This window comes from Eubalaena glacialis, chromosome 2 (assembly GCF_028564815.1).
Source record: "Eubalaena glacialis isolate mEubGla1 chromosome 2, mEubGla1.1.hap2.+ XY, whole genome shotgun sequence".
NCBI classification, from domain to species: Eukaryota; Metazoa; Chordata; class Mammalia; order Artiodactyla; family Balaenidae; genus Eubalaena; species Eubalaena glacialis.
In genome coordinates this window covers 34,329,499-34,354,372 of record NC_083717.1, presented here as the reverse complement: position 1 = coordinate 34,354,372, position 24,874 = coordinate 34,329,499, and the positions used below count along the sequence as shown (strand labels likewise).

The window sequence follows — 24,874 nt, the reverse complement described above, 5'->3', positions numbered from 1 at the left end:
CGCTTCCAATGCTGGGGGGCGCGGGTTCGATCCCTGGTCAGGGAACTAAGATCCCATGTGCTACATGCTGCGCAGTGCAGCCAAAAAAAAAAAAAAAAAAAGATCAAAAGATTGGAATGAGGCAAAATTCTGAGTGGGCTGTGGAGAACGCTTCTGAAAGCTATGTTCGGTTCTAGAACAACCCCACTTTCCTAACCTAAGCCACCTTCCTGACAGACCACCCATGTGGACTTCTGTGTCCTATGGTGATGATGACCCAGCTGGTGGTTCCATTAGGCCAGCAGCAGCCTTACTCAGCGGTGTGTGTGAAATCATCTGAATATTTTATTGCAACCATTTAGGGACTCTGTTCCAGGGCATCTTAAGCTCTTCAGGAACCCAGACAAGGGGAGAGGGTGGGGCTTCCTGCTTGGATTCAACTTAGTTGCTCTGAAGAAAAAGGGGTCAACTGCCAAATAAGGATTTTCAAACCTCTGTTTAAACATGTTTTGCTCATATTTTATCAAATGAGTGGAAAATAGAAAAAATGAAAAGAGCTAACATTAATAAGCGCAAGTCTCATAAACTTAATACAGTTGAGGCAAGGATGAAAAGTATTCGATGGACCGAAGATTTGATTTTTTTTTTTTTTTTTTTTTTTGTCTCCATCAAATGCCCACTGGCCTCTGACTGAGAGTATATGTTCAATTGTAAAGGAAAAAAACACTTACAGAGCAGGCATGGGGCTTCCCTGGTGGCGTAGTGGTTAAGAATCCACCTGCCACTGCAGGGGACACAGGTTCGAGCCCTGGTCCGGGAAGATCCCACATGCCGCGGAGCAACTAAGCCCGTGCGCCACAACTACTGAGCCTGCGCTCTAGAGCCCGTGAGCCACAACTACTGAGCCTGAGTGCCACAACTACTGAAGCCCACGTGCCTAGAGCCTGTGCTCCACAGCAAGAGAAGCCACCGCAATGAGAAGAAGCCTGCACACCACAACAAAGCGTAGCTCCCACTCACCGCAACTAGAGAAAGCCCGCATGCAGCAATGAAGACCCAACGCAGCCAAAAAATAAATAAATAAGTTAAAAAAAAAAAGAGCATGCATGAAAAGCTAGCAATAAATGGAAATTGAGATATAATTCGGGAATTTTAAAAAATGAATTTTCAAAGAATGAAATCTTCCATATAACATAGAAGTCTATCATTGCACTTGATCCGATATTTTCAGAGATGCGTGCTGCCCGTTCATAGTTAGGCTGTACAAACTGGTGGGTCTAGGCCCTGGGAGGGACAGTTCCATTGCACTTCCCTCTGGTCAAACCACATCCAAAGTACCGCTGTTATAACTCTAGGCCTGTCTCAGAAATGTCGCTAAACAGGAATGCATTCAGAGGTGGACCAGGATGGTGAGGAATCTGGAACCAACTCACATGCAGCGTGCCCCGGGGAACTGGGGATACTTAGCCTGCAAAAGAGAGGAGCAAGTACGAGAAGAATTTAATTCAGCTGACACTCACTGAGGCTCCACTTGTGTTCGACGCTGCAGGCAATTCAGACCTGAAGGAGATGCCATCATTGCCCTCATGGAGCTTACCTGATAGTGGTGTCCAAATATCCGAGAAATGTTGTGTGGAATGACAAGCAAGAATTGGGACCAAGGAGAGAAAAGTAAAAGACAGAGTGGAGCTTAACAGAAGAAAAACTGTTCTTCTTGGAAGGACTCGACTGCTGATATGCAGATATTAATTCAGGTATTCATTCAAACATAAAAAAGGAATTACTGGCAAAGATAAATTCGGGATTCGGGTGGTTGGCTACCTGGGAATTGGAGGCGGTTGCCAGGGGTGGGGGAGAGTGAGACAGGGACCAGATGGTTAGAGGTAAATTACTGTCATTTCCCTAGCTTTTACCCTTTAACGTAAACCTCTGGGACACTTATTATTAAAACAAACGTTAAACAAACTAATTAACTGATAGCAGATCACAAAAGTGTACTAAGAACCTAAGATTATGATGAATCAAATTTTGCACTTGATGTTAGAAATTAAAATAAATTCTTAAATAAAATATGAGTTAGACTAATTGAGCAGCTCTTAGACTTCTAGATTTCAGACACTAGGCAAACTGCCCCTTCCTTCCCTACTCCAGTAAAATGGGGAAATGATTTAGGTTGCCAAATAAAATATTTTTCAATATTTCAATATTTTTCAAATGAATATTCATTCATTTTCAAATCACTTTAACAACAAAAGCAAGAGTGGCAAAAAGCTCAGAATATCCGAACTTTGAATACATCCAGCTTCAGGAAACCTGCATTGCCTTTATTTTTCTTATTTTGCTGTGAAAAATAAGTCAAAATGTCTTCTTACACCATGGATTGGCATTAGGGGTCCACCCGATCACATCAATTCTCAGGTCCCTTCCGAGGATCATCTGACTGTATGCCCTAAGGGTCCACCTGGCAGTGGAAGGTCAACATCTTATAATCCATTGATAAATATAATGGACTTAGAGAACACAGCACAGTTAACCAGAGAAATGACCATGCCCTTTAATATCTCTGGCCATGATTCAAGAAGACTAAACTTTAGTTGGGTGGGAGGGGAGGGGAAGGATTTAAAATGATCTTCTTTATGAATGGTGTCTTACGCCAGGGATCCATTCTGCAGAGAAACCTCTAGATGCCCTGGACATAACTCTTCTACTGCAAGAGCCTCTCCTTTTAGGGTTAAAGAGACCTTCTCACTTCCAAGAAACTGTAAGGGACCTAGAGCCTGATAAGAACCCACAAAGCAGAGAGGTTTCCAACAAGGTCAGAGGACTTAGCTTACTAGTTGTCCCGTGGTTGTTGAGACAGAAGCATGTCCAGATCCAGTCTGGGGTTAAGACAGTAAATTGAAAACTGCCAAGTACTAGGCTCTTGGGCAGCTGGGTATGATAAACACCCTATATCCCTGGAGGGGACACGACTCCAGGAAACCATCTGCAATGGTAATTCAAGCTCTTGAGGATAAGAACCCCATTCTTAAGTTATCCCTCAAGACCAGGTCCATAAATATCAGATGGCTTTTTAAAGATTTTCACTTCCCATCTAAAAAGAGAACTGCAATTCCGTAGGAAAAACTGGTCCAACTTAAAATGCTCAGGAATAAACACTGCTCTATTATTTAAAATAGGTCATAATGGCTCCTTAAAACCAATTTCGGGAATGAAAATAAACAGACGAATGAGAAAGAAAACTCAATTGCACTTTTAAAATAATAATAAAAATAAAAGGGTCAAATACGGAAAGACTATGTTGCCGGACCATTTGTACACGACTGCTTTATTTACAGACTGACAAAATCATTAGAAAACAAACTACAGAAGTAATTACTAATGGCAACAAATTAAGAGAGGCAGCCCTGGAACATTTTTTAAAGTCTGAAGAAATACACTGAAGCCTTGCACTTACTACTTAACAGCCACATGGGGTGATGTGAGTCATTTACTCTCCCTCCGCTTCCTTCTACCTTTGGATCAAGTGGAGGTAACAGTATCTGTCCTATCTTTCTCTCAGAACTATTCTCAGGAACAAAGACAGTGTCTGTGATAGTGCTTTGGAGATTACAAAACCCTTTAGAGGTACAGTAGGCTGCTATTTTTCAAATCTTTGAAGGCTATCTACTATAAACTTTTTCATTTCTTTCCCTCTTTCTTTTCAGCTTTTTAAAAATCCATTTGATCTAACTTACATATAAGCACTTTACACTGACTCATTTATTATTCATAACAAACATTACTACATATACTACTATCATTTCTCCATTTTACAGAAGAGGAAACTGAGGTGCAGAGGAAACAGCACAGGCAGGATTCAAACCCAGGCAGTCTGGCTGTACTGTCCTTGCTCTGCACCATGCAGCTCACCTAAAGTTATCAAGCGTTCTGTTTACTAATCTTCAGCCATCTTCATTTTATCAGGATCCATAAAACAAAAGGCAACTTAATGAGAACCATCCAATCCAAGTGCTGAAAGGAATCTGAGTAGACATCTCAGTAGAAAAGAATCATTTCTATTCTTCCTTTCATCTGATTTCCAAAGGTTCAGGAGACATTTTTTGTCTTCAGAATACTGTTAGACAAAAGTACAGAATTCTGTGTGTGTGTGTGTGTGTGTGTGTGTGTGTGTGTCGGGAGTGGGGCAGTGTCACCTCCCTAAGGGTATTCAAAGTCATCTTTTAAATGCAAACTAAAAATTTTTTGGTACTATAGAAGATCTGGTAACAAGGCAAGACTGTACCAAGCATCTAGCCCAGTACCTGACACATCAGGCAATTTGTCGAAGGACTGTAATTTCTGAAAACATTAATTTCTCATCATGCTCAGATCCTATAATTCTGAGAAAAGAAATCAAAAAATATTAGGTAACGGTACTAATCTAGAGCACTGGTGTCTAAACTTTTCATCATACACCCTTTTTCATAAAAATGAGAGCATGTACTCCTGATGTGTGTGTGTGTGTGTGTGTGTGTGTAGACAGATAAAAATTTATATATACATTAGTGTTTTAAAACACTATATAAAATCTTATGAACATTTAAAACAAAAACATATATTGAAAAATAGTAAATAATGAGCAGAAATATAAGTTCTGGTATTTTCTTTCTGCATCCCAATGTACAGTCTTGAGCACCTTGGAAGATGCTCACCCCGTACCCACCCCATCACCTTGGGAGACTAGTTACACAGGGAATATTGTGTGATTTTAGAACAGGAGCTCCAGGGTCAGGATGCCTGGGTCCACATCTTGGCTCACCTTTTAACTCTGTGTGACCCTGGGCAAATCATTCATCTTTCCTGGTCCTCAGTTTTCAAATCTTTAAAATGGAGATAACAGTCCCCACCTCACAGATATGCTGATGATTAAATAATGTAATGTGTGAAATGTGCTTAGCACAAAACAGCCAATCAATGAGTGATGGTTAAACCAGAACTGACATTTAATGCAAACCTCCTTTTTATAAATGGAGAAAATGAGGCCCAAAGACATTACCTGACTATCCAGGCCACACAGCTGGGATCTCAATGGTTGCCTAGAAGCCACATCTCCTAGCCCCAGACCAGTGATCTTTTAACTGTACCCCACTAATTCTAGATAAATGGAACATACCCCTGGGGGTCCCCAACTTATTGTATCTTTACAACACTGATATTGAAAACAAGGGCCAAGACTCCAGTGCCTTTCCTTTGATAACTATTGGATATTAAATCTATTTAATATCTCCCTTAAACCTGTTCTCACATTGCAATCCATACTCCGACGGTGTGACACCCCAGCACACCAGGAAAAGCTTGAGTCTGCAGCTAGCTCATCACACGCCTGAGTGCTGATAAAGACAGCAAGAAGATACTGCTGGGGAAGCAGACAGCTAAGATTTGTGCATTTCAATGATGCAGATTTTTTCTTAAAAAAAAAAAAGACCTATTATAAAGTAATAATAAAAGAGTAAGGATGGGGCGTGGGTTGAAGTACAGATGCTACAAGAATGGCAGACTGTTGATAGCTGTCGAAGGTGGGTGATAAAGACATGGGGTTTATTTTAATATTTTATTTGCCTTGTATATCATAATAAAGTTAAAAAAAAAAATGGCAGGGGAAAAAAAGTAGCTGGTGTAGAGGCCTCAAGGACCATGAGGAAATGAAGGCAATAGAGAGGCAGTCAGTGGAATTCGAGAGACATTTTTTCCCAATTCTGCATTCTCTTAATTGTCAACTGAGATGAAATATACAAACATTCCTCAATAACAATAACCACAACCACCTTTTCCAAGTCTTATAAAAACATGAGATGTCCGTCAATACAGGTATGGAGGACTGTGGGAATTCACTTTGATAGTAGACAGACTTGCATCCACTCTTGGCCCATCAACGACAAAAAAGACAAACGTCCCCCCATTGCCTCTAAGTACTCCTCTACCCTTCTTGGAATGGTCCCACAGACAGGTATCTCTGAAGAAAACAGCTTTGTCTTCCAGAAGGAGGGCTGGCCATGCGGACGATAGGATGGCGGGCTGCCAGGAGGATCTCAGTTCCCAGGGTCCTTTATCAGCCCTCTCTCTCCCCTGGGCTGGGGTATACATGCACACTCAACCCAGGAAAGAGACCTCAGCAGGAAGCTGGGGTGGCCATAGATACCTGAGGCCCAATCAAAGGAGATTAAGACTCTGAATCTTGAACCTGAAAAGAAAGAGGCCTCAGTACAAACACCACCCCTCAGTCATTCTCACCATTCCTTTGGCGGACACTCAAGGGTCTTCTGTACAATACAAGGGGTGTTGTACTGGGGTCTCAGTGTGAGCAAAAGGAGTCAGAGGCTGGCCCTGTCCTCAAGGAGACGGCATTCTTGTACAAGAGTCAGACAGTCAGAACAAACCAAAAGACCAGGTGATAAGAGCTAGAGCAGACGTATAATCAGAGCTCTGGGAGCGGAGGAAGGGCCGGCCGCCTGGATGGCAAGGCTTTGTAGGGGAGACGTGTCACTGGGGGCAGGGGGCGGGGGGGGGGGGGCAGATCCTGAACAGCCTGTGCTGGCCAGAGAAGGGCATTCCAGGTAAAGACACAGAAAGGCCAAGGCATATTTTTCTTTCATAAGCATACAGGCAGCAGTCTTTTACTCCAAGTAGCACTTTCCAGAAAAGAGGTGTTGATGGAAGAGAAAAACTCCTAAGAGGTTTAGATTCCAATTGTCTGGGCTGTTAATAAATTAACTTTGCAATCCTTTAGTAAAGGTGAAGATGGGAGGATAACTCAAAGATAATAAAAGAGTGGATTTTAGAAGATACAGATGCCTATAGAAGTCCCCCAGAAACTCTTGTCCCATTTTCGGTTCAGAGAGAAAACACGTGGAAATAGACAGGCAGGAGGAATTACGCAAATTAAAACTGTAATCTTCACCACACTTAATCCCGCAAAAGTAATTATGGTGCTCTCACATTTTACACATCAAGAAACGCGGGTCCAGGATTTCCCCGGTGGTCCAGTGGTTAAGACTCCGCACTCCCAATGCAGGGGCCATGGGTTTGATCCTAGGTTGGGGAACTAAGATCCAGCATGCTGCAGGGTGCAACCAAAAAGAGGAAGCAATTATGATACAACTGTGAGTCATTCTGGGGGTCCTCAAGCAACTTAAATGTCTCAGTATTCCTCAAATACAGACCACCCACCCTTTGTACCAGGCCTGCTGATATAAAATGCTTTAATCCTGATCTACTATATCAGAATCTCTGAGGGTGGGGTCCAGAATCCATTTTAGCAAGGTCCCCCAGGCATTTCTTACACTAAAGTCTGTAAACTCATAATCACCAACTCATCCATTTATTTACTCAACACATATTCCATAAGCGCTCATTACTGGCCAGACAGCACTGTCCCAGGTACGCACAGATGTAAGCTAGAGCTGGGCAGTGGATGGAGCGTCTGGAGAAGGATGTGAGGCGCGGAGAGCGGGCTGTCACAGGAATTCAGGTGCAAGTCTTCAAGAGGAAAAAGAACAGAAACTTGTGGCTGATGTACAGATGGGGAGGAAGGCATCAACAGGGACTTGCAGCTGGGAGCTGGGTGAATGAAGGATGCTGCGTGGTCAGAGCGACGAAGAGCTGTGTTTACGATACACAATACGATGAGTCGGAGGTATAGCAGGACTGCCTGGTGGGTGCAGCCCCAAAGCAGCCGGAACCCCAGGACTGGAAACTCCCACTGAGCTTCAGGGAAGGAGACAGAGATGGGGAAACCTCTGCAGTTAGATGACAGCCCAAACTATCTTAATTCCTCTTTTGCAATTATATTTTAGCTTCCTATGTTCTTTTTTTCTTTTTTGGCTGTGTTGGGTCTTCGTTGCTGCACGCGGGCTTTCTCTAGTTGTGGCGAGCGGGGGCTACTCTTCTTTGCGGTGTGCGGGCTTCTCATCGCGGTGGCTTCTCTTGCTGCGGAGCACGGGCTCTAGGCGTGCAGGCTCAGTAGTTGTGGCACACGGGCTTAGTTGCTCCGCGGCATGTGGGATCTTCCCGGACCAGGGCTCGAACCCGTGTCCCCTGCATTGGCAGGCGGATTCTTAACCACTGCGCCACCAGGGAAGCCCAGCTTCATATGTTCTTAATACATCTTTCTAGGGTTTTCTTGATGTTTTTAGTAGGAAAAACTAATGTATTCCAATTAAACATATGACTCCAAGTTCATTTAAAAATCATTTTAGGGCTTCCTTGGTGGCTCAGTGGTTAAGAATCCGCCTGCCAATGCAGGGGACACGGGTTCGAGCCCTGGTCCAGGAAGATCCCACATGCCATGGAGCAACTAAGCCCGTGCACCACAACTACTGAGCCTGCGCTCTGGAGCCTGCGATCCACAACTACTGAAGCCCGTGTGCCTAGAGCCCGTGCTCTGCAACAAGAGAAGCCACTGCTATGAGAAGCCCACACACCACAACGAAGAGTAGCCCCTGCTCGCCGCAACTAGAGAAAGCCCGTGCACAGCAACGAAGACCCAACGCAGCCTAAAATAAAAAATAAATAAATTTATTAAAAAAAAAGATTTAAAAAATCATTTTATGTAGCCTTGTTATATGAAATGTTTAGAAATGATTAACATGTGAATGGTTATATGTATGTATATATACATGTATGTAAATTTAAATGGTATGAATGTTATGACAATAGTAATCGTTAAACAACATAGCAACCAAAAACAGAGATTCTGAAATATCCTTGCATTATTTATGACAATAGGGATAAATCAAATTGTTTTAGTTAAACCAGCGTACAAGAATCTTGTTCTGGTATCACAGACCTTTTCAGTCAATATAATTATCGCTGCACATGGTCTGGTTCTGTCTGTGACCATCACTAAGAACAGTTTTGGGTAAGCTGGAATCCTCATGAGATTATCAACTATAATAACGGAGGTGTCAGCCAGCAGAGTTATAATTACCGTCTGGAAACTCACTCTTTGTGGATATATTCTGAATACAGGCTTACTTTACGTTTTTCCCCCAGTGTAACTGCCCAGGTTTCATTTTAACCATTTAAAAATGTAAACTGAAGGAACAAACTAATAATCAGCACTGGAGGTTCCTTGTGCTCCTTTTTCATTTGACTCGGTTCACAAGTAATCTTGCTTGAGGTAGGGCTCCTCTCAGTGATTCAGCAAGTCAATGACATGCAACAGTTAACAGTCTGAGCACTGAATGTGAATGACCTAGACTTCCTGGGAAACAGAGGTTTCCAGTTTCACCATGGTGCCATGGTCCTTTAACACTCTGAAGCAAATCAATATTGTAGAAGTTATCAATGAGCTCCGTTTCACACAGCCTTGAAAACTCAACAGGGATGTGAGGTACAAGGCATCACGGAGCATTCATATTTTAGGAGGAAATGTGCATTCAGGTCCCTGGGCCAACTTTAGGAAAAAAAGATAACTCTTATCTACTGAAGGTTGTCCCATTAATAAAGAGCAACCAGAATGTCCTGAGTGGTGGAGAAAGAGGGAGTTTCGCCTCCTCGTTCTCCCCATCCCTGACTCTATGTCTGAGGAAGTCTCCGGTTCCACCCAGACCACAAGCTCAGCTCCTGAGGAGCTAAGCCTGGAAACAGCAGGGCAGAGGGAAGGCAGCAAAACAGGAAGGGTTTGCAAAGTAATTGCAAGGTGTTGGATTACAGGTAAGGTTTCTTCTCCTTTTAAGATCTCCTTTGGGGATATAAACACCTTGGTAGATGAAGTGCTATCCGATTTAAAATACTAAAGCACACCACTCCCCGAAGCCAAAACATCATACATAGAGCCCTCGAGGCCAGAGGAACAAATTCAAAGAGCCTCTTCTCCCTTAGCTGCAAATAAAACTAAAACTCCTTTACAGTTCCTCTATAGCCACACCCATGAAGCTCCCTCGCCCTGGGTATTATTTACATCTATGGAGAAAGGGGAAGGGAGCAATTTCTTAAACACCTGATCTAAGCGTCTCGTCTACAGCATGATCTGAGCATTTGGTGATTACAGCTCTAATGCTCTCAACGATCTTAAACAACAATAGCTTCCCATTTGTTGTCCTCTGACCACGCGGAAAGCCTTGTGTGCTAGAGCATCTGACATGAGGTCGTTGTTGTTATTATTATTGTTATGATTGTTATGATTATTATTATTACCATGTAGGGGCAGAAAAGTTTTCCCTTCTTCTTTTCTAGGTTCTTTGGCCGGTCTACTAATTAAATTGATATAAGACAGATTAACAGGAGAAAAGCAAACAAAAGTTTAATAACATGCATACATGGGAAAGACCCAGGAAAACTGAGTAAGTCTGAAATGGCAGAAATCCGCACCTTAAATATCACCTTCAGCTAAAGCAAAAGAAGACGGCGGTGGGGATCAGCTCTGGGAGGTCACCAGGAAAAGCAGAGGAAACAAAGGTGAGGTTGTTATGCAGATTTAAGTCCTCACCTTCTGCACTGATAAGAGCTTCTAGAGATAAGGTCACGCCCCCTCCCCCCCACCTTCCTGGAGCAACTGGGGAGACACCCTTACAAATGGAGATTTCCCTTATACATGTAAATGTCTCTTACAGAAAGGTAACTTCTACTCGGGTTTTCCAAAGCTTCTCCCGTGGCTGCAGTTTCTTAAAATAATCAGCCTCAAATAATCCTTCTGCCAAAGAGACACATGTTGCAGTGGCCAATTTTGCGCCCCTACGACCACCACTGTTATTACTTTAACTGAGGTTCAAAAAGGTTAGGAAACTTGCCTGAGGTCAAGCAGTTAATAACTGGCCCAGGCAGGACCTAAACTCAGGTGTGTTCGACTCCAAAACGTCTGCCCATAACCATTGAAAATATCAGAGAAAGTGAAGGCTGGCAGCCACACTCCTCTTCAGGTTACCCTTGAGGTTAACCTTGCCTGAGCTACTCTGACGTAAGAGCCACAAATCGGTTCCAGCTGTAAATCATCTCAATGAAGAACTGAATCATTAAATCATTTCAAGGTGGGGATCTCTTGTGACTCGGTGACACAGGAGTCCGCTGGCTCCTGCAGAGTTGGGGGCCTCCCTCTCCCCGCCCCCTTCACCCACCGCCTCCCTGTCTCCTTTGCCCCAAGGGCGGTGCAGAATTCCGTCCACACCACAGACCGTTTGCACAGCAGCCCCCGTTGCAGGGCGGATGGTGCATCTGCTGTAGGGCAGAGAGGGGGGAGGCAACTCGAGAGGAGAGCCCTATTTTTCCACAATCTTCCATTTCCAGGCTCACAAAGGGAGCCACACGCCGGTCACGAGGCAACCATGTCACTGGTCTACTGACCTGGTTTAAGGTCTATTAATTATGGTCTATTCTTCAAGGTCCGTGCTCTCTGGCCAGACACAGGCTGGGGCACACAGGGGCTGAGTGGAGAGTGGAGACGGCCCCGGGCGACCCCCTCCGCCTGGAAGAGCTTTAGGAGCACGACCCACCCAGGCCCAGAAGTGCTAGTGACGGCTGTGCAGGGCGGTGCTCATCCCAGCCACAGCCCCAGCTCATCCCCAAGGAGGGAGCCCTGTTCACTTACACCGCCTCGGCCCCAGCCATCACCATCCCGGGGTACAACCGGGGGAATCAAGAATGGGAACGACGCTACTATATATAAAGTAGATAATGAATGGGAACCTACTGTATAGCACAGGGAACTCTACTCGGCGCTCTCTAATGACCTATATGGGAAAAGAATCTTAAAAAAGAGTGGATATATGTATATGTATGGCTGATTCACTTTCTGTACACCTGATACTAACACAGCATTGTAAATCAAATATACTCCAATAAAAATTTTTAAAAAAAGAAGAAGAATGGGAACGAGGTATCTAGAAGCCAGAGGGAGACCAGCTCCTGGGCAGCTGAGTCGGGGGTAAGCACAGCTGGGGTGAAGTGATGCGCAGAGACCAGGAACAGGGAAGAGGCTTGTTGTAGAAAGAGCCATGGACCAGGCATGCAGAGAGAAGGAGCTGGGAGGCACCAGCTCAGACAGAGGAAGCTGAGAGCATGAGGGCCAAGGGCCAAGACGGCTTTCGAGTCCCCAGCTTCAGTCCCCAGGAGGCTCAGGAATCTTGCAAGTATGAACATGGCTGTGTCCTCTCAACAATTACTCCCCGACTTGGTCCACGCTAGCGGGTTCCTGGCCACCAAAGACCTTCAACTAAAACCATCTACATAAGCATATGAAAAAATCTTCCCTAGCATACTCTTTTCTTCAAGTGTTAACCAATTGTAATTGTGGCCAATCTTTAACTGTAGTTTCTAGGTGAGTGCATCTCAACCCTGGCTGCACATGTGCACGCACGGATGCACACACACGTGAATGAATACATGCTCACTTATATATATGTACACACACAGACACACACACATGCATGTGTCTAGATACACACACACACGCGCGCGCACACACACACACACACTCTAAGATAAAATCTACCTGGAACTGCTGAAGGGCAGCCAGGGTTGAGATCCACTGTAGAGACTTGAATCCACCAAGTTTCTCTGTGTAGTCAGGGAAAGCAAATTCAAAAACATTAGGTACTTCCTCTGAAAATCATGAAACACAGCCTTACTTAAAGAAGGCACCTCAGAAGCCATGTACTGTAAGTCCCCTACATATGAACCAGTTCCGGTCCGAGAGCATGTTCGGAAGTCCAACTTGTTCATAAGTCCAACAAAGTTAGCCTAGGTCCCCAACTAACACCATCGGCTCTATAGTACTGCACTGGAATAGGTTTATAATACTTTTCACACAGATAATACATAAAAGAAACACAAAAAATAAAGAAAACATTTTGGCTCTTACAGTACAGTACCTTGAAAAATACAGTAGTACAGTACAACAGCTGGCATCCAGGGGCTGGCATGGAGTGAACAGGCAAGAAGAGTTACTGCCTGGAGGAGGGAGAGGAGGTGGGAGATGGTAGAGCTGAAGGATCGTCAGCAACAGGAGACGGAGGGCGAGCTGCAACAGCACTCACGCCTGACGTGGATGGCACAGGTTCTGGTTCCTTGCTGGAACCAGATGCACATTCGCATCTTTGAAAGCTTGCAACTTGAAGGTTCGTATGTAGCGGACTTACTGTAGTTGAATCCCTTGCTTTTAAAACAATGGAATGTAAAGCCCAGAAGTGTGGAGCGTCTCCCTGCATGAGGTGACATCATGGATTAGAGGGACTGCTGGAATTAGAACTAACTTCCCTAGTTCAAAAAGTTTTGTGTACATCTAATTTTCGCAAATTAAGTCTTTTACAGATCAGCAAGCCTATTATTTAAAGCAATCCTGAAAAAACAAAATCATTCTGATATCCAATTCATGATCTCCTAAGTGTATCTGTGTTGAGACTTTGGATTCTTGTACCTGAAGCTTCTTATTTTTTTTTTTTTTAAACATCTTTATTGGAGTATAATTGCTTTACAATGGTGTGTTAGTTTCTGCTGTATTACAAAATGAATCAGCTATACGTATACATATATCCCCATATCCCCTCCCTCTTGAGTCTCCCTCCCACCCTCCCTATCCCACCCCTCTAGGTGGTCACAAAGCACCGAGCTGATCTCCCTGTGCTATGCGGCTGCTTCCCACTGGCTATCAATTTTACATTTGGTAGTGCGTATATGTCAATGCCCCTCTCTCACTTCATCCCAGCTTCCCCTTCCCCCTCCCCGTGTCCTCAAGTCCATTCTCTATGTACATGAAGCTTCTTAAAATGGAGCAGATTTATGGCCTCCAACACTAGCATAAGCAAAATCCAATAGAGAAGGTAAATCTGCTACCATGATGAACAGTAAAATTCCTGAAGCCAGACTCTGGAGTCTTATGCGGGGTTATTAATATGGGTACAGCGGTTACTGAATTTGGAGAGAGGGAGGGAAGTGCAAGCAGTAGCGGAAGGTCGGGAGTGAACTTAAGGGTTTGCTCTAAGTGACCTCAGGATAGTATCATTCAAAAGACTTCTTCAGAAAATTAAAAAAAAAAAAAAAAAAAAAGAGGGGGCTCTTCCACCAATATGCCATTGCACTAGTAGAGTTTTCAGACTGAATTTTAGAAAACTGAGCCTCCAAGATTACCCTAAATAAAAACAGGAAAAGAAAACCCATTAAGGAGTTATTGACCATTAACACAGAAACATGAAGAGGCTTGCCAGATCTTTGGCATCTGGGTTACTAGAGGAAAGTTAAGGCCCTTCAAAAAATAGAACCATGGGAAAGTAAGCTTTGGTGGGATAGGGGTGACAGCACAGAATCTGGCTGTGCTAGAGAAAAGAAACCCTGCCTGATGGCTCCGCGAGGGCAGCCTGAAGAACCAGGAACAGCCCGAGGGCACTGGAGAAGGGCGGTGGGGACATTAAAGAAAAGGCTCTAAGTGAACCCCCAAAACACACTTCACCTACGTCAGTTTCAAAAGGTCTCTTCTTAGGAGTTGCGTTCTTCCTAATGGGATATTTTCACACTGTCTGCCTTGAACTGCAAGCTGATATTCTATTTCCATTCTAGAAAGATCATTGTGCATTCACATAACACATTATTCATAACACATTCTGTTTTCCTTGTCGCTAATCAGTCAAACTCAGGGAGAAATCATGAGCATTCTTCCTTTAATGACACCGTAGAATTAATTCCCTCTGAGAAAACTGAGAATAAAGAAGTAAGGTCATTAAATTCAACACACTCAGGAAAGTAGTAACTGTTTTGCTGCTCCCAGGAGAAATCCATCCTGAGTCATAACTGTAAACAACATTCACAACCAACAGAAGAAGGTACTTTTCAAGGCTCTCACTACCTGAGGATATCCACGACAGCCTTCCCATGACTTAGGGATTTTCCAATTATGGATCCTATGAATCACAGATGCAAAAGTTATAAAAGAGCAACACATGGCTACGTATTCAAAATGCCTCTAAAATTTAGTCCATCCTTTCACACAAAAAAGAAACAGTTTGAGATGAATGATACTCAAGCAAACCTTAGTGTCTGGTACAATCACAGTATCAATATATGTGTGTTCAACAGTTAATGGTTTATTAGCTGAAAGAATGAATGAATGAATGAAAGAAATAGTAAGTCTCTCGTAACTTGCCTTTTGTACCTAGGCATTGAAAGTTCTTTTTTTATCCCCAGCCTCTCGGCTTGCGGGATCTTACATCTTAGTCCCCTGACCAGGGATCGAACCCCGGTCCTGGCAATGGAAGCACAGAGTCCTAACCACGAGACCGCCAGGGAATTCCCTGAAAGTTCTTATTTACCTTCCTCTCTCTGCATTTGCTTTCTCTGATTAGGTCAGTTTCTCTGCCAGTGTTACCAAATGCCTCTCTCGTCCACCACAGTCTTTGCACGAAACAACTTCTGTGAATGGTGATGGGAAACACTAATAACATATTGAATCGTAAATGCCTCTACTCTCCTGTTTCTCAAGATTAAAATGTTCCAGCCAAAATTTTCTCTGTCTAACTTACACCTCATTCTCTGGGTTATTTGCTTGTTTGGGTTTACACCTTCAAATCAGCTTGATTCACTCCCTCTTGAATCACAGGTCCCAATTCTGCAGCCTAAATCAGCTCACATCCGAGAAGACCCCTGAAGGATGTGTGTTGAGGAGGCTTAATCCGCCTACTTAATCCCACCTTAACCAACAGGCAGCCTTTCCTGCACAAATTAATCACACCAGCTCAAATTACAACACTACCCTCCAAGAAGGCTACACTGATTTTCACAGTGTCCTTTCTACAAATATTTCTAAGTGATTCCAATTCATTCCCTCAATTGTTTGGATTCACAACATGCTTATAAAGTGTATTAGTAACTCAAATGTAAAACATGTCCTAACCTTCAAGGCCTCCACCATGTTTAGATTCTCAACTGTCTCTCTCCGTTCTAAAACCAGCTGCCGAGGGGCTTCCCTGGTGGCACAGAGGTTAAGAATCCGCCTGCCAATGCAGGGGGCACGGGTTTGAGCCCTGGTCCAGGAAGATCCCACATGCCACGGAGCAACTAAGCCACTAAGTTGTGCACCACAACTACTCTAGAGCCCACAAGCTACAAGTACTAAGCCTACGTGCCACAACTACTGAAGCCCGTGCGCCTACAGCCTGTGCTCTGCAACTGCAACAAGAGAAGCCACTGCAATGAGAAGCCTGCGCATCGAAACGAAGAGTAGCCCCCGCTCGCCGCAACTAGAGAAAGCCCATGCACAGCAACGAAGACCCAATGCAGCCAAAAAATTAATTAATTTTAAAAAATTAAAAAAATAAAACCAACTGCCAGTAGGCTGAATATTGTGTGTGTGTGTGTGTGTGTGTGTGTGTGCGCGCGCGTGCATGCATGCACGTGTCCCATATGTTGAAACCTAACCCACAGGGTGATGTTATTAGGAGGTGGGGTTTTTGAAAGGTGACTAGGTCATGAAGGTGGAACCCATATGAATGGGATTAGTGCCCTTATAAACCAGCCCAAGAAACCTCCCGTGCCCCTTCCACCGTGTGAGAAAACGATGAGAAGTCTGCAACCAGAAAAAGGGTTCTCACCAGAGCCTGACCATGCTGGCACCCTGATCTCAGACTTCCAGCTTCCAGAACTGAGAAATTTTTTTGCTTTTAAGCCACCCAGTCTATGGTACTTTGCTACAGCTGTACGAACTAATAAGACACCAACTTACTTCTTCCATGCTGAGTCCATGCTCTCCCTGGCTCTTTCAAATCCTACCTCTCTTCTACACCCTTTTCAGTCATTTTTCAAATGCTTAAAATAATCATCTATTGGCCAAATAGCAATGACCCCCTTTCTTGCCTTCGAATTTACTTCCTCCCCAAACCCTTATTTTAGATTACTGGCCCACTCTACTGCTTATCATTTAGGGAATTTGCTACCTTTACCCATGGAAATACTAGGTAGTATTTGTGTTTGCAGTCCTCCATCAAGGACTGGGCAGCTCACTAGAGCATGCACAGATAGTAATGGAGAAAGGATGAAGAGAAATACAAAAGGGTTACTGTTACTCTTCTGTTCAATACAGATACTTCAATGTTGCAAACATGGGCATATAATAGATACAAAGTGGATCAGACCTCAAGCCAATACATTGTAACCCCCTTCTTTGCCTATGGTTATGCCCATGGATACCAAACCCTAGAGATAAAATAGATGCAACTCTTTGTAAGAAAATTAGGAAAATTTGAATCTATCCCATTTATTTATGGGGCACCCATATGTGCAACTCATTAAACAAACATTTAATGAGTGTCTCTTATCTTAAGGCACTTTGCCAGTTGTTGGGAAAACAGAAGACAGGGAGTCCTTGCCCTCAAGGAACTTTCAACTTAGTGGGATGCAGTCACACAACAGGACACAGCAACACTGTGATAAGTGAAGGTAAAGGAGCTGAGTACCATGTGCACAGGAATACCAAGGGTCCCGGAACCCAGTCAGGATCCAGACAGGAGAGAGAATTCAGGGCATAGGAAAAGGGCATATACAAAAGGCCGGGTGTGAGTATGAGGAGGGAGGGCAAGTACTCGGCTGAGTACTTTGGGGGATGCACAGCACTGACACACACACCTTACATTCCTCCTGGGGGAATAACACCTGAGTGCAGAGATGGAGATGATTTAGGATAGGGTGGGCTCTCCAATCAGTGTTCGGAGCAGTGTTCTGAGTGTCTCTTCTCATCAGGAGATCAGAAAAGAGAAAGATCCCCAAGGAAGACATGAAGGCTGGGGGTGGAAAACGGGATCTGAGGCAGCCTCGGAACAATGGGTACATGGAGGGGGGCGAGGGGGGGGGACGTCCTGCTGCCATGGCAATGACCTGAACGGAGCTGTACATGGGCAGAGAAGAGGGCATCTTCCAGGCAAGGTTAGAACAGAAAAACTACAGAGAGCAGAGAGGAGGTGGTTAAGGGACTGCTTAGCTTCAGAGTCAAGTAACTCCTAGCCTATTAGAATAACTGAGACATGTAAATGCACCTCTAGAGAAATCTGATAAATAGGACTGCATGTGTGGAAAGAGTACTAAACTAGCAGTCAAGAGACCTACTGCTCTTCCCCAGTCCTCTGTCAAATGAGGGTGCACAAGAACAGTGTCCATAAATGATATGGGAAATAAACTTAGTCCTTCACAACCAGCATTCTTTTTCTTCTTCTTTTAAAAAAAAATAATAATAATATGAAATAAAACAGAACATAGTGGGACTTCCCTGGTGGCGCAATGGTTAAGAATCCGACTGCCAACGCAGGGGACATGGGTTCGAGCCCTGGTCCCGGAAGATCCCACATGCCACGGAGCAACTAAGCCCGCGAGACGCAACTACTGAGCCTGCACACCACAACTACTGAAGCCCACGTGCCTAGAGCCTGTGCTCCGCAACAAGAGAAGCCCCCGCAATGAGAAGCCCAAGCACCACAATGAAGAGTAGCCCCCGCTCGCCGCAACTAGAGAAACCTCGCGCGCAGCAACAAAGACCCAACGCAGTCAAAAAATTTATAAAAAAAAAAAAGAACATAGTCTGCACGTGTATTGCCCACAGGCAAAGATATTGTTTTGTGAGACATTTGCTTCTGATATCTAGACACAGATGTGTATGTGTGCGCTTGATCTAGATGTAAAATGTGTTTCCTATTGTGGGGTCACAATCCAAAAAAGTTTGAAAAGCACCGGACGAGAAGATGTGAAAGGTTTCTTCAAATCCTAAGATTCTCATTTAGCCTTTAAGTTCTAATCTATTTTACAGGTGAGTAACTCAATCTAGACATGAGTTCTGGTATAAAATTAAATAAATCCTGGGCAAAGTTAAGCTATACCAGCACATAATTCAAAATTTAACCTTACCTAAAACAATGCCTTTAATTAAATTAAATATGACAAGTCTCCAGGAAATAACTATGCCTCACATATGTTGTAACACAGACACACCTGCATATTCAGGGCAAAGGGTTAGCCTTACATCTGAAAGGATTTCATTCTAATCCAGACACGCACATCTGAAAGGATTTCATTCTAATCCAGACAGGCACATACAGGAACAGTGTTCTGCAGAAATTTTACCATAAAACCTACTCAAGGTAGGATTTTAATGTTTCACTTTAAAAAGATCTAAGGCCAATCCTTATTTTTAATACCTTTACCAACAGCAAATTCTAGCAATCTATTGATTGTGTGTGACACACATACTTTTGAAACCCTTCACTGGAACAGGTGGCTTTTTAACTTGTAGATTCTGACTCAGTGTCTCTGCCTATGGTACCATCTCAGCCTAAACCACTTTCAAAAAGCAATCATCCAAATGAACTCCTTCAGGACTTCAGGAGAACGTGAATAAGCAACATATTAAATCCTAAGTACTTCCCTGTTGGACAAGTCATTTTCCCAGAAAGGCACAGGGTAATTTATGAGCATATGTATGAACAGGAATGGAGACAAAAATCACTAATGTTGGCAGTCTGTATGAGCCGAGCAAACACATTTTAGATAAAGATTATACGTGTCAATAGCCATAACAGTGCCAATTACACTTATTCTGGGGACTCTTTCATCTGAAGCAATCGGATGTCATAGAAGATGATCTCAGGTATTTTCACCATCCCTGCTACCAGGTGGCTGGGGCAAAATCATAGATACCCAAACCGGACCACAAACAGGTGACACGACTTGCCCACTTACCGGACTTCTGCCTCACTTGGACTACTAACACTCAAGTTTTGTTTGCTGGTCTTACCAGGTCTAGCCCCGAAACCACGCCCCCAATTTCTGCCTTGCACATAAAAGGCCCTCCCTCGATAAATACTTTGTAGTTCTCCTGTGAATGCTAACTCAAGGTCAAGAGATTCCCCAAACCCTGTAACGTAAGATTCCAACTCATCCTGGGTTTTTACTGAGGCTCTGAGGAAGATGCCAGGCCCACAGACACGAGCTAACTCCCTGCTCGCAGTGCCAGCTTCTCAGCCCCACCAGGAGGCAAACTTCACACCACCCGACCCTCCGGCTGCCTCCACGGACGCCCAGACATGGCCCCGCCGAGCACTTTACAACCGGAACGTCTTTTGGAAGTCTTCCCGTCTCGCCCCCTGATTTTACAAGTAAGGAAACAGAGGTATGAGACGCGCGCCTTGCCCAAGGTCACTTCAGCCTGAGGACCTCCAGCCTCTGGCTGCCAGCTCACACAAACTAAACGTGAACCAAGCTGTTTCCGCCCGGTATTGAAGCACCCCAACGTTGCCACTTGCGGTGACCAGAACCACAGAAGACCCAGCCGGTGGATCGGGGGCACCCGGGCGCGCCAAAGCAGGCAAAATCCTCCGAATCCGAACTCTCCAGGAACCCGAGGGCTGGCGGGGACTTTGGAGGGGGTGAGAGAAAGCCAGGGAGCGAGAAGAAAAGAGAATCCGTGAAGGGTGGGGTGGGGGGTGTCTCTGCTCGCCCACAGCCCCAGACGAGGGGCCCCCTTCCTCTCAGGCCGCCCCAGAGGCCCCCAGAGGACCCCCAGCCCGCCTCCCCGCAGTGGCAGGCCAGGCCTGGCGACCGCCGCCGGGCTCACCGGGTGCGCAGCGCCTGCCACGCGGCGTCGATGTCGGCGTAGAGGTTCTTCTCGGAGGGCTTGCCCGAGCTGACGCCGTAGCCCGAGTAGTCGTAGGAGAAGATGTTGCAGTTGATGCGCGAGCCGAGGCCGATGTAGAAGCTGCACATCTGGCCGAGGTCCACCGCGTTGCCGTGCGAGAAGAGCAGCGTGTAGCGGCTGGAGGGCGCGCAGCGCACGAACATACAGCCGAGCCGGTTGTCCCGGGCCGTGCGCGAGAAGAAGACCTCGACGGCATCCAGCTCGCGCTGCGAGTACTGCCAGTCGGCGCGCTCGCTCAGGTGCAGGCTGCACGCGCCGGGCCCCGCGCCCGCGCCCTCCTCGGGCTGCTGCGGCGCCGGCTGGGCCGCGGCGGTGGCGGCGGTTGCGGCGGCTGCGGCGGCCGAGGCCGGGGCGGGGGCGCCGGGGCCGCGCTGCTCGGGCGCCAGCACCGTATAGGTGGGCTCAGGCGGCAGGAAGGCCAGCTTGGCGGCGATGCGGCTCGGGCAGGGCGGGCAGCAGAAGAGCCAGCACAGCTCGCCCAGCGAGAAGCCATTCATCCTGGGGCCTGGCTCGGGCATCGGGGCGGCCTCGAGCCCGCCGCCGCCGGTACGGCAGGCAGGCAGGCTGGCTCGGGTGCGAGGGCGGGCGGGCGCGCGGCGAGGAGCGCGCGAGCAGAGCACGGAGGGCGGCTGCTGCCCGCCCGCCCGGCGGCAGGAGGAGGGGGGAGGGGAAGTGCAGGAGGAGGGAGGCGGGGCCGGCCCGGCGGGCGCCGAGGTTAGAGTCGGGGCGGGTCAGCGGCGGCCCCGCGGGCCGGGCGAGGCGCGGGCGGCCGGGGCCCGCGCGCGGCACACAAAGCGGGCGGCGGCGGCCATGCCGGCTCGAGCGCACCGCCCCCGGCCCCCGCTCCCGCACGCCCGCCGCCGCCGCCACTTCCGGGTTACCGAGCGCCCGCGCCCCCGCCGGGCCCCGGCGCCGGGCCCGGCATCTGGGCGGGGCTCCCTGGCCACCTCCCCCGCCTCCGCGTGTGAGGGCGCGGGCACCTGCTCTGGCCTGGGAAGCGAGTCCTCCTTCTCGGGACGGACCGGGGCCCGGAGCATGGGGCGCCCGGCTTAAGTGTCTGCGTGGGGGGCAGGGGGGCAGATCTCCAGAGGGGGCCCTGGAGGGGGCGCCGGCACCTTTGGCCCCCTGGGAAGCACGACCTGGGGCCGACAGGGGCTCTCCGGGAGCGCAGGAACCCGGAGGAGCGGCGCTCCTGGGCTTAGGCATGGGGGGCAGGTGGGCCGACCCCCCAGGCAGGACAGTGGAAGTGGCGCGGGTATCCTTCCCGATCGGACTATTCCCCTCTCTCCCCTCCCCCTGGAATTCCCTTCCTCAAATCCAAGTTTTCTCATGCATGGAGGTTCTTGGGAATCTATTGAAAAATTAACGAGTGGAAGAGAGTTGGAATGAACCTGAAATACTCGACTCTTTGGGTCCATGGTGCTTTCTGAACTGCCTCTTCCCAAAGTCTCAGGACCATAAAGGGTACTGGTGGTGTGGGATAGAGCGGCGATCGCTGTATTTCCCTGTTACAGGAGGCTGTTTCTGCATATGTAGCCACAGTATTGCTTTCCTAGGGTCATGACTGGGCCTTTAGTAAATCCCTGTATCTATAAAAGTCAGCTACTATAACAAAGCCGCACTGTATAGTTAGCAATATATCACGTGGCCGTTGTCATTTCTAATCCCATGGGCAGTAGATTTTCTAATAGCAGCTAGGCGTCCTTTACAGTGTTAGTTTCTCTAGACTTGTTTCTCGGGTCCCCGATTTTTAATGGTCTTAATCAGGAAAGATTTTATAATGATTTAAATCCATTGTAATCTTGGCATGCACCTTTAAGTGATTTTTGTTTTCCCTGCAAATATTACTCTCAGTGCCTTGAGACTGAGTAAGCTCCGGTGCCAACTTCGCAGAGCCTTCTATCCTTCCTTTCTCCTCCTGAATTGGCAGCTAAATTCTCTTTCAGGAATTGACAGGAGATACCCTTCCTGGACTGCCAGCGGGACAGCTAAACACAAGGAGGTTGCCAGCATCACCACTCTGGATCTGTTGTTTTAACTCACAGACATCCAGGAGAATTTAAACTATTGTTGTGACTTTTGTGGAAGGTGTATTTTTGAGCACCTTCATCTAAATGAATTTACCCATACTGATTTCTTTTTTCTTTCTTTATTTATTTGGCTGTGTTGGGTCTTCATTGCTGCACATGAGCCTTCTCTAGTTGTGGTGAGCGGGGACTACTCTTCAATTCGATCCGCGGGCTTCTCATTGTGGTGGCTTCTCTTGTTGCGGAGCACGGGCTCTAGGCGCACAGGCTTCCGTAGTTGCGGCACGCAGTCTCAGTAGTTGTGGCTCGCGGGCTCTAGAGCGCAGGCTTAGTTGCTCTGCGACATGTGGGATCTTCCCAGACCAGGGATCGAACCCGTGTCCCCTGCAATGGCAGGCAGATTCTTAACCACTGCACCACCAGGGAAGTCCCCATACTGATTTCAATAACCTTCAGGACCTGGTTTTAAAAGATTATTTCTTCACTAAAATATTAATAGTTTTTAAATGTTTTTGAAACTGTCCAAAAACTTGGGCTAAAGAAAACTTGGTTGGCAAAGCCTGTTCAGACTAAATATTTGAAGTCTTATTTTAACATTATTTGCACTTGGTGATGTTTCACCCAAAACCAAATTTTATCTTCTGGAGATTAGGTTTCCCTTTCTAAAAAGCTTTATAACTTGCTACTGTTTAGGCACTTTGTTTCTTGTATTCAACATATATTGATGTAATGTTTTTCATGCTCACAGCACCTAGGATGTTAGAACTTTTGTGCTGAAGCTATAAAGATAAGACAGTCCCTGCTCTCAAGTACCTTACAGTTTAATTAGAGTATTGGCAGAAGATTCAGAACACTTTTCCCCATGCATTCAAAACAAAACAAAGCAAACAAAAAAAACCCCAAATCCCTGTAAAAGCTAAGGAAATGGTTTTGAATCCTGGTTCCATGGTGATATTTCTGTGGGAAGGTAAGGTGATAGCCAAGTGTGTTACTCCCTAGTCTTATTCAGAATAAAATAGAATCTGGGGAACTGAAATGAAAAAGTGTTTAACACGCCCCTTGGTCAGTCTTTCTCCAATACTGCTCTCCTCATCTGTCTTTTGATGGGACTTGAATAGCATGGCAGTTCATGAAAGAGTGAGAGTCCCAAGTAGGTGTGTCTAACGTGCAGCTGACGGAAGAGACCGGCTTTATATTCCAGATGGCCTGGTAGTAGTAGTGTTAATATTGTTAGGAAAATTTTAAAGTCAAATATTTGTTTTTTTACATCCCTAAAGGATTTGTGGAGTGTCACGGAGTATAATACCAATAAATAAATAAGTAAATAAATAAAAGCCTGGTTTTTATTTTCATCCTCTTAGAAGGCTACACAGAGGTGGATTCAAAGAGCATTTATTGTGGGAGGGAGATATAAGAGGGAGGAGATATGGGGATATATGTATACGTATAGCTGATTCATTTTGTTATACAGCAGAAACTAACGCACCATTGTAAAGCAATTATACTCCAATAAAGATGTTAAAAGAAAAAAACAAAGAGCATTTATTTCTCTGGAGAGTATGTTGGTTCAGGTTTGTGGGAATATTAAATTGAGACCCTCTTTTAAATGAAATTGCCCATATTGATTTCAATAACCTTCCGGACCTGGTTTCAAAAGACCATGTCTTCACCAAAATGATTTTTAGATGTTCTTGAACTATTCAAAAACTTGGCTAAAGAAAAATCTGGTCGACAAAGACTGTTCAGACTATGTATTTGAAGTCTGTTTTAAAGTTATTCACACTTCATGAAGTTTCACCTAAAACCAAAATTTTATCTGTGCCATAGAATAGAGCTCCCAAATGTTTCTCACCTCATGCCACATACAGTCATGGTCAAGTTTGTGTGGCCCCTTGAGACAATGCCCCCTCCCACCCGGGGGGGCTCAGCCTCCCTAGACAAAAGGGGTTCAATATCTGCACATCTCTCGCACCCACAACAAATGTGGCAGCGTGCCTTGGCATTGGTTGGAGAACTTCCACATGCAGCACAGGAAGAATAAATTTGCCCTATAGAATGCAAAAGTCAGGGATTACTAGCTGTTCACTTTGACCTTAAAGAATGTCTCTTTGGCTCTTCCTACATTTAGTAGAGAAAGACGTAAGTTTGGGTCTAGGTCAGCAAACGTATTTACTAGCTACTTACCATGAGTCGGTCACTCAGTTGATGTGCAGAATGCAAAGGTGGC

General features: G+C 45.8%; 1 protein-coding gene across 1 annotated transcript in view; it reads right to left on the bottom strand.

The window, feature by feature from the left end:
- ABHD17C (abhydrolase domain containing 17C, depalmitoylase) overlaps positions 1-21,385 on the bottom strand; it is a 55,816-nt gene extending 34,431 nt beyond the window's left edge. The window contains exon 1 of the mRNA XM_061179807.1: positions 20,540-21,385. Coding sequence (XP_061035790.1) covers positions 20,540-21,138 — 599 coding nt within the window. The 5' untranslated portion in view covers positions 21,139-21,385. The remainder of the gene's footprint in view (positions 1-20,539) is intronic.
- Positions 21,386-24,874: the final 3,489 nt, after the last annotated feature.